At 39.0% G+C, this 14,009-nt stretch overlaps 1 protein-coding gene across 2 annotated transcripts in view; it reads right to left on the reverse strand.

Annotated features, from left to right (window-relative positions):
- Window positions 1–1,237: 1,237 nt before the first annotated feature.
- rnf43 (ring finger protein 43) overlaps window positions 1,238–14,009 on the reverse strand; it is a 132,620-nt gene continuing 119,848 nt past the window's right edge. The window contains exons 7-10 of one of the 2 annotated variants that reach the window (XM_088321500.1): window positions 12,471–12,592; window positions 12,093–12,097; window positions 8,287–9,726; window positions 1,238–7,119 (exon numbers count right to left, since the gene is read on the reverse strand). In XM_088321500.1, coding sequence (XP_088177626.1) covers window positions 7,094–7,119; window positions 8,287–9,726; window positions 12,093–12,097; window positions 12,471–12,592 — 1,593 coding nt within the window. In that variant the 3' untranslated portion in view covers window positions 1,238–7,093. The remainder of the gene's footprint in view (window positions 7,120–8,286; window positions 9,727–12,092; window positions 12,098–12,470; window positions 12,593–14,009) is intronic. The other variant, XM_088321499.1, reaches the window with a different exon arrangement.

Raw genomic sequence — 14,009 nt, forward strand, 5'->3', positions numbered from 1 at the left:
TTTTTAGTCATGTATTTTGTCATTTGGCATGTTTTTTTGTAGTGTTTTTATTGGGTATTGTGTCGTGTAATTTGTCACCTTTGTGGTCGTGTATTTTTTTTGTTTCTGGCATGCTTTTGGCCAGGTATTTTGTCATTTGTTATGTATTTTTTAGCATGTAGTTTGTTGTGTATTTTGTTGAGTCATGTATTTTGTCATTTGCCATGTGTTTTGACATTTGTCATGTATTTTGTCATATAGTTTGTAGTATATTTTGCTGAGTCATGTATTTGGTCATTTGTCATGCATTTTGTCATTCGTCATGTAGTTTGTGGTGTATTTTGTCATTCGTCATGTAGTTTGTGGTGTATTTTGTTGAGTCATGTATTTGGTCATTTGTCATGTATTTTCTAGTGTTTGTATTGGGTATTGTGTTGTAGAATTTGTCACGTTTGTGGTCGTGTATTTTTTTGTTTTTGGCATGTTATTGGCCAGGTATTTTGTCATTTGTTATGTTTTTTTGTCGTGTATTTTGTAGTGTAGTTTGTCATGTATGTTGTCATGTAGTTTGTAGTGTATTTTGTTGAGTCATGTATTTGGTCATTTGTCATGTATTTTGTCATTCATGTATTTTGTCATTCGTCATGTATTTTGTCATTTGTCATGTAGTTTGTGGTGTATTTTGTTGAGTCATGCATTTGGTCATTTGTCATGTATTTTCAAGTGTTTCTATTGGGTATTGTGTTGTAGAATTTGTCACGTTTGTGGTGTATTTTTTTGTTTTTGGCCAAGTATTTTGTCATTTGTTATGTTTTTTGGCGTGTATTTTGTAGTGTAGTTTGTAGTGTATTTTGTTGAGTCATGTATTTTGTCATTTGTCATGTATTTTGTCATTCGTCATGTATTTTGTCATTTGTCATGTAGTTTGTGGTGTATTTTGTTGAGTCATGCATTTGGTCATTTGTCATGTATTTTCAAGTGTTTCTATTGGGTATTGTGTTGTAGAAATTGTCACGTTTGTGGTCGCGTATTTTTTTGTTTTTGGCCAGGTATTTTGTCATTTGTTATGTTTTTTGTCGTGTATTTTGTAGTGTAGTTTGTCATTTGTCATGTATTTTGTCATTCGTCATGTATTTTGTTGTATAATTTGTCATGTATTTTATTTGGTCATGAATTTTGTCCTTTGTCATGTATTTTGTTGTGTATTTTGTCATGTGAGTCATGCAAAGAAGACACAGCGGTATTATTTCTTTGAAAATAATTTATTTGCATATAAGTGGAATGAAAACAGGCTGATACGTTTGTGATGCAGCACTTTTGTTTCCATACAAGGGGGAAAAACTGAAGCCACCCTTATAAACCTGGACAAAATGGATAAATATATTAGTAAATAAATATATTAGTGACAGGTCACTATATTGAAATGATCTAATATATATAGATATATAAAATACAACATTTTTGTTTTCGTTGTACCCTTTTTTTTATTGTACAAATGTATTTAAAAAATATACTTTTGGACGTGAAGGCATCACTTTGAAAGGCAGCGTAAGCAGCAAAACACACACAACTGTCGTAATCATATACAATTTGTGTACTCTTCTTTTTGGTAATTATTAAAAAAATAATAATTCCCCCATTTTCTACATTTATGTGCTTGACCCAAAGTACTGCTTTTTGAAAATTCAGTCACGTCCATGGCAGAGCGATAAGACACTTTCGGGGAAGGCCTTTAAAAAAATTGATAGCGGGGATCTTTGAGGACCCATCATGAAATAAGTAGAAATACAGTAAATGTATAAATATATATATATCTACAAATAAATGCCAAATCAAATCAAGTGATACCTGAATATATGACATGAATTTAATTTATTCAGATATTTCTGAACCTTGTCATTTATTTTTTATTTTAGCATGTATATAGTTGTGTATTTTGTCCTGTATTTTTTTCATTTTTTTTATTTTATGTATCTTGTCATGTGTTTTGTCATGTATCTTGTCTTGTATTTTGTTGTGTATTTTGTCGTGTATTGTCATGCATTAGGTCTAGTTGTGTATTTGTCATGTATTTGTTTATTTGTTGTGTATTTTGTCCTCTTGTTTTGTATCGTGTTCTGTTGTGTATTTTGTCCTTTGTCTTGGATTTGGTCATGTATTTAGTCCTGTATGTTGTCATTTATTTTTCCATGTATTTTTTAATTATTGTCATGCATTTAGTCCTGTATTTTGTAGTGTATTTTCTCATGTATTTACTCATTTATTTTGCCGTGCATTAGGTTGTGTATTTTGTTGTGTATCTTGTCATGTATTTTGTCTTGTATTTTATCGCGTTTTGTCATGTATTTAGTCGTCGATTTTGTTGTGTATTTTCACATGTATTCTGTCATCTAATTTGTCTTTATTGTCATGCATTTAAGTTGTGTATTTTGTCTTTATATTTTGTCATATATCGTCTTGTATTTCGTCATGTATTTACTCATTTATTTAGTCTAATATTTTGTCATTTATTTTGGCCTGTATTGTCATGCATTAAGATGTGTATTTAATTGTGAATTTGTCATGTATTTTGTCTTGTATGTAGTTCGGTATTTTGTTGTGTATTTTGTCCTTTTTTTGTCTTGTGTTCTGTCGTGTATTTTGTCCTTCGTCTTGTATTTGGTCATGTATTTAGTGCTGTATGTTGTCATTTATTTTGCCACATATTTTGTCATTTGCATCATGCTTTTAGACACGTTTTTTGTTGTGTATTTGGTTGTGAATTTTTTATGTATTTTTTAATCTAATTTGTCTTGTGTTTTGTCTTTGTCGACATGCATTTTGGCGTGTATTTTGTTGTGTATTTTGTCTTTATATAATGTAATGTATGTTGTCTTGTATTTTGTCGTGTATTTTCTCATGTATTTTGTCATTTACTTTGTTGTGTATTGTCATGCATTAAGTCGAGTATTTAGTTGTGTATTTGTCATGTATTAGTGTATTTGTTGTGTATTTTGTCCTTTTGTTTTGTATCGTGTTCTGTCGTGTATTTTGTTATTTGTCTTGTATTTGGTCATGTATTTAGTCCTGTATGTTTTCATTTATTTTGTCATTATTGTCATGCATTTAGCTCTTTATTTGTTGTGTATTTTCTCATGTATTTTGGCATGTAATTTGTGGTGTATGTTGTCATTTATTTCTGTATGTATTGTCATGCACGTAGACATATATTTTGATGTGTATTTTGTCCATATCTTGTTATTAATGTTGGCATGTATTTTGTCACGTATTTTTTCACGTATTTAGTCGTTTTTTTTGTCATGTATTTTGTCCTTTACTTTGTCTTGTATTTTGTAAAATATTTTATTATGTATTTTGTCGTATGACATATATTTTGTCATGTATCCTCTCGTGTATTGTTGTGTATTATGTAAGGGGAATTATGGTCTAAGTGCGCCTTTTATACTATATTCTATACGTTTTGCTTTACTTTTACACATTTATATTTACTCAATAAATGTTTTCTGGAGCGAGCGCCTCCAAGGTCAAGAGCATAAGCTTCCCAAGCCAAAGGAACTTTGTCTTGGAGGCCACTAGTAATTTGCTCAAGACTATCTATTTTCAAACAATAAACTGTTGTGATGTATCACGCCGTGTAGTGACCTTCCTAAACCAATCAAATTGCACTTACGTGCCCGTGTTTTTGCTCTATCCTCCAATCAGAAATCTAAACAGTATGAAAAGGAGGCTCACATATCAGTCTGTTGGGATCACTTCATCACATTCAAAACGCAATTTTGCCTTGTTTGAATATGCTTGCTTTTCTTTAATAAATAAGTTTGATTATATCTCAAAAGTCTCTTTTTTCATCTGGACATTTTGAACCTGACATTATGCTCTTTACCTTGGAGGCGCTTGCTCCAGAAAACAACTCTAAAACGCAACTGCACAATTGTTGAGTAAATATAAATGTGTATAGAATAAAGGGCACACTTAGACCATAATTTCCCTTACATATTTTGTTGTGTATTTTGGTTTATGTATATTTTGTCATGTATATCCTTATTCATTTTGTCCTGTATTTTGTTGTATATTTTGTAAATTATTTTGTTATGTACTTTGTCGTTTGTCATATATTTTGTCATGTATATTGTTATATATTCTGTCCTATATTTTGTTATATATTTTGTCATTGTCATTATATTGTCTTGGAATTTGTTGTGTATTTTATCATGTTTTTGGTTGTGTATTTGGACATGTCTTAATCATTGGTTTTGTCATGTATTTTGTTGTCTATTTTGTCAAACCTAATATTATTCACTAACTTGTAACCTATTAAAAATTGGTTCCTCACTGATCAACCAATAGGTGAAAAGCTCAGGCAACTGGGCCACCCCTTCATTTGAATAACATTTTGTTCAGACACAAACTACAAAATACATACATAAATGAATAAATACAATTCATGTCATATATCTAAGCATTTTGTGATCTACTTATGTGTTTGTTTCTCTATATGGCATCTATTTGCAGGTTTTTATGATTTATACACCCATTTCTACACATGGCAGGATTATGGTATGCTAATTTTGCCCGTTTGTGATTTTGAGTCCAAAAATCGGAACTGCATGAGACAAAAAAACAAAAGGTTCTACAAAGGCACTATTCTACTCTAGCTAAAATGTGGCTCGTCCACGTATAAAGCACATACGAGGCTTTGCTAAGTGCTACGAGTTACATGGTACAACCCAACAATTCATTGAAGGCACTTTAGTACACTTGCTCTTGAACTTCCTCAAAGTAGACGCAGTAAGACCATGCAGTCGGGAGTTACGTTCAAGGATCAAGCGTTGAGTGGTAAAAAAGGGCACTGAGCATATCATTTTTAAAATGTTATCATGAAAAAAACAAAAACAAAAAAAAAACACGAGGGAAGGAAAATAACCCATTTTATCCAACTTTTTCAGTTGTGATACATTTATTCTGCTTGTTTCTGTTTTTAATATTGGACAACTGCAGAGGAGATCACATAGGATATGGAGGTTGTTGGGCTATTCTTGTGCACGGTTGGTAGTTATTTTGACTAATATGCAGTGTTCACATCTTTGTCACTATCAGCCAATCATGTCGCTGTACTTTGATTTCCACACCCTTAAGCGCGGATCTGTTTTTGTAACCTAGGAGATTTAATCAAAAGAAAGGCTTTAACAACATGTTGCAATTTCTTATCTGAGTGTTGGGCTTTCCCCTGCGTTCCTTGCAAGTTTAAAAATCCATTGATGCCTTCTCTCCTCATTTAGAGTGTCTACTAAAATATAAATATATATGGTTGTTCCGTACCAAATGACCCACTATCTTGGTTTTGTAAGAAAATGACCCTTTTATGTTGTTGGCTAAATGAGCCAATCATTTTTGGTTGTTCTGTGAAATATGATCCCTTTTAGAGTTTTTGGAAAAAAATGTAATTTTAGGGGATTAAGAATTTTTTTTTGTTCTGTGGCTTGCATTATGTACAAAACAACCCAGTAGTTTGGTTAGTTTTTTAAAAAATAATTTTTAATAATTTTTAAGCAATTTTGTTGTTAATGACAAAATGAGCAAGTTATTTTGGGTTGTTCTGTCAAACACACCATTTTTGGGGGTTATTGGAAACAAAATTATTTTGGGGGATTTAAAAAAGACATTACTTCGTTTTGTAGGTTGTATCATGTACTTGATATTATAAAAAAACAGATTTTTGGGAGTTTTGCACAACCACTTTGGAAAAAAATACTTATTGTTGACAAAATTAGCCAGCTATTTTGGGTTGTTGTGTAAAACACAACCCCATTTGGGAGAATTATTGGATCAAAAAATATTATATAATTTATATAATATTTTCAGTTAATGTAAAAAAGAATCATACAGTTTTTGGGAGTTTCAAGCAATTAAAATATTTTTTTTTAACTAAAAAAACAATTATTTTGGGTTGTTCTGTATCATATGACCCAATTTTTAGTATTTTTGTTTTGTTTGAAAAACAAAGATTATTTTTGGGAGTGAAAATTAAATGATTGGATTTTGTATTATCGGGACAGTGTGTATTATATAGTGCTTTCTTGAGGTTATTTACTTAGAAAATCGTTTTCATAATAAAAAACATACATGAACTATCATATATTTGCTCATTTTGAGAAATTTTGATACATTTTACACAACATGAGCCTCACCTGGAGGAAGCTGACATGATTGTCCGCCATCTTGTTACGGAAAACTAACCACCCCTCGCAAAAGTCACAAAAGAATGGTCAAGAAAATGATTGTCATTTTCATGCATTTAAAAAAAAACTTAATTTACTGCCAAGAATCATGGTGATGGCAACAATTTCAAGCATTTTCAAACATGTCACCCAAAATTCAATCATTTTCTTGACCTTGAAAACAACATCAAAACCTAATCTTTTTCACAGATTTTCAAGCACCCGTACGGACTCTGATGATAGTTCATGTATTTTTTTTAACAAATTAGTTTTTTTTTTACTACCAGAAGGTGCTAGCTACAGTAATACACACTGCCCTTTAAGGCATCCTTTTTTGCTTACAATGAAGAACGATTTGGGATCGAAAAACGTATGGTTCCTCTGAAGCGCCGTGCTAAAGAGACGCTCGCGGCGCCGTCGTTCAGTCTGTGTGAATAAAAAAAAATAAAATAAAAAGATTGTAGAAAACAAATCGTCTGAAAAGAGCTGCCATGTTTGAAGTGTCGATAGCGAAAATCCACCGCAGGCTCAGCGACCTCCATTGGCTTTGCGACAACGGGTTGTGGGAGGGAGCTACTTAAATAAGAAAGAAAGAACTACAGCAGTACCTTAGGAGATCCAAACCCTGCGTTTGAAGGCTAGACCAAATGGGAACTGAGGTAGGCTTGATATCGGTCTATATCTTTTCGGATTCAGCCCAGAATTTTGCGGGGATGTTAAAAGGGGCCTTCTGGAAGGAGACGGTGAGAGGCGTGCAGAATGACCGAGTGGCAGCAGGCGAAGAGTGCGAGCGATTATCGATCGCCGAATATCGATCGCCGAGTATCGATCGTCTAGTATCGATTATCGGCGATCGACCTTCCTGTGCAGCGGCGTCATCGTCGAGAAGCGGTTTCTCACACGCCGGATTCCTCTTCAGATCCTGTGGACGCAGAAATAGAGTTTGGTGGAATTCAGATGGACTAATCCGGAAGTATCAAATATAAGGCAAAAGATCAGGGCAGTCAAAGGTTTTAATCTGGCTCAGAGAAGCACAAGAGAAAAACGAGCTGCGGTTTGAAAGACGTCTACTTGATTGCCCCAAAAGCCAAGCGCTACTTGCAAAGGACACTGTAGCTGTATTTCTTTCTATTTTTTACTCTTTTTCTCTCATCCCTCTCTCTTATTTTTCTCTTTCTCTCTATTTGTTTATTTTTTTCTCTCTCTCTCCCTCTCTTTTCCCCTCTTTCTTTCTTTCTTTGTCTCTCTTTTATCTTCTCCCTTACTCTCCCCCCTCTCTCTCTTTACTTTTTTTTCTTCTATCCTCTCTCTCTCTCCCTTTCTCTATCTGATTCTTGCTCATTGTCTCATGTTCTCTCTTACTTTCTCCCTATTCATCTCTCTCTCTCTTTCTCTATCTCTGTTTTTTCCTCTCCCTGTACTTGTCTGTTTTTCCTTTCTCTCTTTGTCTTTCTTTTATCTTCTCCCTTTCTCTCCCTCTCTTTACTTTTTCTTTCCTTCTCTCCTTCTCTCCTTCTCTCTCTCTCTCTCTCTCTCTCTCTCTCTCTCTCTCTCTCTCTCTCTGTCCACTCTTTCTTTCTCCCTATTCATCTCTCTCTCTTTATTCATTTTTCTCTCTTTCTCCTGCTTCCTCTCTTACTCTTTCTCCCTATTTCTTTCACTCTCTCTTTGTCTCTCTCTCTCTCTCTTTCTCTTTGTCTCTCTCTCTCTCTCTCTCTCTCTCTCTCTCTCTCTCTCTCTCTCTCTCTCTCTCTCTCTCTCTCTCTCTCTCTCTCTCTCTTCCTGTCTCTCTGTGTTCCAAAACAGTCTCACTCTGTTCGTTCAGGCCTTGTGGGATCTGAACCATCATCCTGATGGTAACAGTTTGAAAAAGCGGGTACTGGGAGGAACGCAACAATCAATGAGGGACTTTAGGACTGAATACATTCAAACAAGAGGACGCCATCTACAGGGTGTTTTTTAAAGAACATTCAGAATGCAAAACACAATGCACGATAAAAAACAGCGTAACCACAAAAATTAAACTGGGGAATATTGAGGGGTTACTGTACTTTTATTCATGTACTTAAACCGAAAAGTTAACACCTACCCTGATTGTGGTATACTTTAGGGCAGTATAAACAAATGTCTGTGTTGCGGTCTGAAGCGAGGTCGTGGTTGAACCTGCAAGGAGGTCTTTCCATCGAAGATTTGGTCACGGGGAGCTGAGGCTCGGAGTGGGACTCCTGCACCCGTTTATGCCATACCACATGGGCGCCGGCGCAACAGGGCCATTCCTCGATACTGCTCGAGTCCAGAATTACTGAGACGGGAAGAAGGGCTGGGTGCAGTTCAGAGGGGGAGCAGCAAAAACCCGAGCCTTGGCCAAAGTGGACGCGGACGCCCCGATCATCCGGAAGGTCCAAGCTCTGGTGTAATCGGACTGACGGGTGGTCCCGCCCGCAACTCCGCCCCAAAGCTGCCGTAGGATGTCCCTGGTGGCAGCAGTGGGTTTGCAGGCGTAAGGGTACTGGAGACACCAGGACAGAAGGCGCTGAAGACGTGCTTGGGTCCTGATCCTGACCCTCTGTCCCAGAACTGGGTAGATGTGTGCAGTCTGTTTTTTGGCATTGGCAGCGATCCGCCACGGGTGAGTCTTTGTCCAAAACGAGGGCAGAGGAGGGCACGGCTGCGGCGGCAGTTGCCTGCTCCTCCTCCGAACCCCTGTTCGGCCCCTGTCCGTGATCTGGATCCTCGTAGTGGTGGTGTCTATGGCGGTGGAAGTGGATGTGGCTGAACACAGTTTGAGGGTGTTCCTCAAAGCAGCCGGATTTGCTCACCACAGAATCCAAAGACCTAGGCCGGGTCTGGGTGTCCACCTGCAGGGAGCCCGGCCCGTAATATACAAACGGATCATAGTCACTACTCAGCGAGCTGCGGAAGGTGGACCAGCTGCCGTAAACACCTTGCAGCGATACGTCCGTGCAGTTAAGAACCGAGTCGCTGGAAGAACCGTGGCAGGGCCCAGAGCTGGAGTCGCTGGCCGGCCCGTCGGCCATGTAACCGCTGCGATCCGTGCGGTAACTGGCCCCCGAGCAGCTTCCATCGTCCGGCCGGCCGCGGCTCAACAGGGCGGCTGGCCCCGCGTGGTGCGTCCTGGAACCGGTGGCGCCGCGCTGAGCCGGGCAAGGGGAGCGGTAGTTGTGGCAGGACTGGCGCGAGGAGTAGTGGTGGCCCGAGCTCCTGAAGTTAGCGCCGGTCCTGTGGAGCTTCCTCTGGGCTTCTGCTGACAGGTGGTACCCGCAGGAGTGGCCCAGAGGCCTGCTGCTAAGCAAGTGCAGCGTTTGGCTGTCCACGGCCGAGGATGCGTTGTAAAGGCGGGCGGCCGGGTAGGAGCCTGACGGTCCTCGCGGGTAAAGCGGCCTCATGGAGAAAGGGATCTCGTGCTGGGGGAACGGGCGGCTCCGCGGACTGCTGTAAGGCTGACCGTGCAGGAAAGGCTGTTCTGGATCCGAATGGAGGTGGTTCCGTTGTGGGTGCCTCTCGGCCCCTGTAAAGTAAAACAACAGGATTTGTGTACATGCTCATTTGTCTGCACATTAAACAACAAAGGCAAACACCTCTAAAACAGGTTTGAGAGGGATCTTCTAGCTCAGGGGTCTTTGACCTTTTCAAGCTTTGAGCTACCCTTTGTCAGTGATTAACGCAAAGGGGCTACTAGTTTGATATGCATTTCTACAAAAAAAACTTATCATGTTATTACTATGTTGTTAATTATAAGAAGCAGGGTTAAATAGACAGTCAACCACTACAAAACATTTTACTAGAAAATCACAATAACCCAGCAGTGGTGAGCTAGTTTCACAATAGGTCAGCTGTCATTAGGAAGACACTCCCGTGCCAGCGGACACCACGTTGAAGACCCCTCCTCTAGCTCAAGGGTATCAAACTCAATTTAGCTCTTGGGCCACATGGTAGAAAAAATATTCTCACAGTGACTGGAGACTAGTAAATTAATGGCATAAGAAGTATTTCTTAGCTGGAGGGCTGGGGGTCTTTTTGGAGGCTCACAACTAAACTAGGTTTTAGGGATGTAAGATTTGATTGCAAAATTATTTTTAAGGTTTTTTTCCACACAATATATTTTTAACTTTAATAAGATTTATTCTTTTGTGGTGAATATAAACGTAAGCATTTGTAAAGAAAAAAATATAAAAAGTTGAATTCATTTCAATCATAGTTTATTTCACTTTATTTTCACTCATGGAAACCCATGCAGACTATTTAGTGACAAATATGGCATACTAACACTAATTTAAATGATTGATTTATTGATTTAAAAGTTTTTTTTTTTTTTTAATGAAAATGTTTACTCGAATGTATATAAAGGAGGTAAAGCTTATTTAGACTTCAGCATAGAGACACAGGTACTTTAAAAAACAATGTACTTTTCGTATAGCCTGAAACAGTGCGTCCGTCACTTCTATTTAAGTAAAATAACATCAGAATGGCTTTCCTCAATGTTTTATAGTTGATTGATGATATTCGGCAAACACAGCTGCAGTGGGTGCTTTGTGAGTAACCCCTGGCTTTAGTGACATCCAGTGGAGATATTTCAATCGGCAATTTGTTTTACACAATGCAGCTCATTTCTCTCTCGCGCTTCTCTAACCATTGTCTCAGGGTCCACATTAAATGATGTGCCGGCCAATATTTGGCCTGGAGGCCTTGAGTTTGACAGCTTAGTTTGACTTTGTTTAGGCATTTTTTTAGGTTGGAATACAACTTACAAAATTGACCTAATTTCGTGGAAATATATACTTTCTAAATTTGTAAAGTAGGTAATTTGCAAAATGTGATATTTAACTCACTCACGCACTACTATTGGTGGATCTAGATGTCAATGCTCTTTACTAGGCATGATGTTAACATTGTAAGAAAAAAATGATATTATGAAAAACCAACAGAAAGGCGAGTGGTGGGCTACAGATTGCCCACAAACAGAAGCTGTAAACAAAAACTTGATCATAAGTTTAAATTCTAGGTAGCACGGCGGGTGGTTAGCGCGCAGCCCCACGGTGCAGAGGTTCAGGGTTCAAGACCAGCTACCGCAGCCTCCCTGTGTTGAGTTTGCATGTTCTCCCTGTGCTTGCATGGGTCGCCTCCGGGCACTCCAGTTTCCTCCCACATTCCCAAAAACATGCATGTCAAGTAAAATGGCCGGTCCAAGTTGTCCCTAGGTGTGGACGAGCGAGTGAGTTGTCTGTCTCTGTGTGCCCTGCGACTGGCTGGCAAGCGGTTATTAAATATACTGTGCGACCTCATGAGCAGATACTTAATATCGAAAAAAAAAAAAAAAATCTGCCACCTACTGGTGTGGATGAATGTTACGGGCACTCGCTGGCAGGAAGCGAAGCTATCGAACAATAACATACTTTTTTTGCAGAGGTAAACTTCCGGCGGCACACTAGATTAGGTCTTAGGGCCTACTAGTTAAAATACACTGCTCTAGAGTGTCTTTTTGCAGTTTGAGTCAAACTAATTCCTTTGGCAAACAGGGTAGCACTCCTACTTTATCCCCAATGAAGCAGAAACATCACCTGCTAACTTGGTAAACATTTCAATAATTTCTTCAGGTAAAGTTTAAAGGATTTTATACATTTGACTATAAAGGATTTTATACGATTGACTCAGTTTAATGCAATAAAGATATTCACTGACTGGGCTTTAGTTCAATGACAGGACAGGCTGTTCGAAATGCATAATATTTTGTCTTGGAAATTTGATAACAGGACTCGTGGATTTGCTGACGCAGGACGACAGGCGTTGTTTTGGGAAGCCAGACATCAAAGCGCTGTTTTGTGAGAACGTTGGGCACAAACAATTCCTCGGCACGCCCAAGGGAGGAGCCGAGACGGCATCTTGCGGGGAGACATGGGCCAATAAGAGAAAGCTTCAGAAGAAGGCTTCACACACACTCCGACGTCACTTCTTCGGCTGTCTCCTGAGTACATTTAGTTCTTCTGTTAGGAAAATAAACATACGCTCCCGTGTGCAAATTTCGGCTTTCCTGGTCATTTTTTCTCTCAAGAAACGAGCGCGCATAATTGTTGGATGAATGAAGTTCGTGTTTGGTTAATGGAGTCAGATAACTAATTGGAACAATTTGGTAAACAGTACATTTTGATAATTAAATTCCCAACAGGTTGTGACAAGTTAAACTTTGCAGAGAAATACATGAAAAACTAACATCCCAATCTAAGTTTTATGTAATGGAGCAGTGTATAAGGTCACATAGGTGGACAATCCTCACCCATAATGTTGTGCATGCACAGAGGGCAGGTGCGATGCTGCAGCAGCCAGGGGTCCACGCAATCCTTATGAAATTCATGCGCGCAGGAGATGATTCTGAGATGCTTGGGATGAAAAAACAACATATGTCAATAAAATGACAATACAGTGGTACGTCTTTTTAAGAGCTTAATTCGTTTCAGGATTGTGTTCGAAGCTCCAATTGTCATAACAAGCGAATTTTCCCGATGTGAAATCATGAAAAAGTAATTGCTGTCCTCTCAAAAGCATACAAGTGTCATGACCAGAACAGAATCAGGACCCAAATGCGTAGCGTTAACCACAAGTTTATTGATGGAAAGAGGTCGGGCAGAGACCGCGTCCCGGTGCTCGCTGGACACAGGAATCAAGCCGCTCACGCAATCTGATCGTGATCGGAATACGGAAGTGGATCTTCTGGAGCGGGAGATGGCGGTGTCAAGGACGGAAAAACAGGTCGATAGCCGGGGCAAGAGAGAAAAAGCGTGGTCGGATCAAAAACGGGCCGTAGGCTGGGACGGGAGAGCAAACGTGGTCGGAATCAAAAAATAGGTCGGAGTCGGAGACAAACAGGGAGATCAGGAACGGACGGTAGGAAAAACGGGTGCAAAAACGCGACAGGCGGGAGGGTGAAAAAAGCTTGCCTTGTAACAACAGAGGTTCGCTGATGGACTGACAACCGGAGAGTGAAACGACTGTGCTTATAAAAGGATAGGGAACCAATCAGGTAGCCCGCAGCGGCTGGCGCCAAATGAGTTGGCACAGGTGAACCAAATCAGTAATCATGACAAGTGAACCATGAATAGCTATAAAACTTTCTGATCACTACACATTCAAATAGTAATTTAACATAAAACATACAGTAATAAAAGAAAAAGGATGAAATAAATGAAATAAAATGTGAGTTTATTGAGAGCGTCGTAACGAATGTGTGCTGCAAAGTAGGGGCGGGCGGTTGCAAGGAGGAGTCACGGAGATGGCATTCCTGTCGACTTACACGTCTCCTGTTTTTATACGCTTTTTGATCATTTCACATAATGCATGTCAAACATACATACATTTCTTATCAGTGGTCCCTCCCCTTTTTTGAACGATGGCAGCAATGCCCCATTTTCTCAATGACCCGTTCCAGGTGTTCCCAATCATCATTAGCCACCCTCTGCTATTAATACCCCGGTCTTCCACTCCATGTTGCTATATCGTCATTGCACTCTTCTCAAGAAAATTCCCCCCCAACTGAACAAGCTCTTCATCCCAAGACCTTTTTTGCCTTCTTTTCAAGATATTCCTCAAAACATTTTTCTTTCTCTCACCTCCTAAGATAACCTCCTCATGTTTCCTTGCCAAGATTCCCCTCCTCGGGAGTCCCAGTCTACCTTTCTTAGTAGTAAGTCTCATTTTGTTATTGGGGCGGCAGTAGCTCAGGAGGTAGAGCGCTCGTCTTGGGATCAAGGGATCCCAGTTCGAATCCCAGCTGTCGAAGTGTCCTTGGGTAAGACACTG

Source organism: Urocampus carinirostris, chromosome 17 (assembly GCF_059441175.1).
Source record: "Urocampus carinirostris isolate Australia breed hairy pipefish chromosome 17, RoL_Ucar_1.0, whole genome shotgun sequence".
Lineage (NCBI taxonomy): Eukaryota > Metazoa > Chordata > Actinopteri > Syngnathiformes > Syngnathidae > Urocampus > Urocampus carinirostris.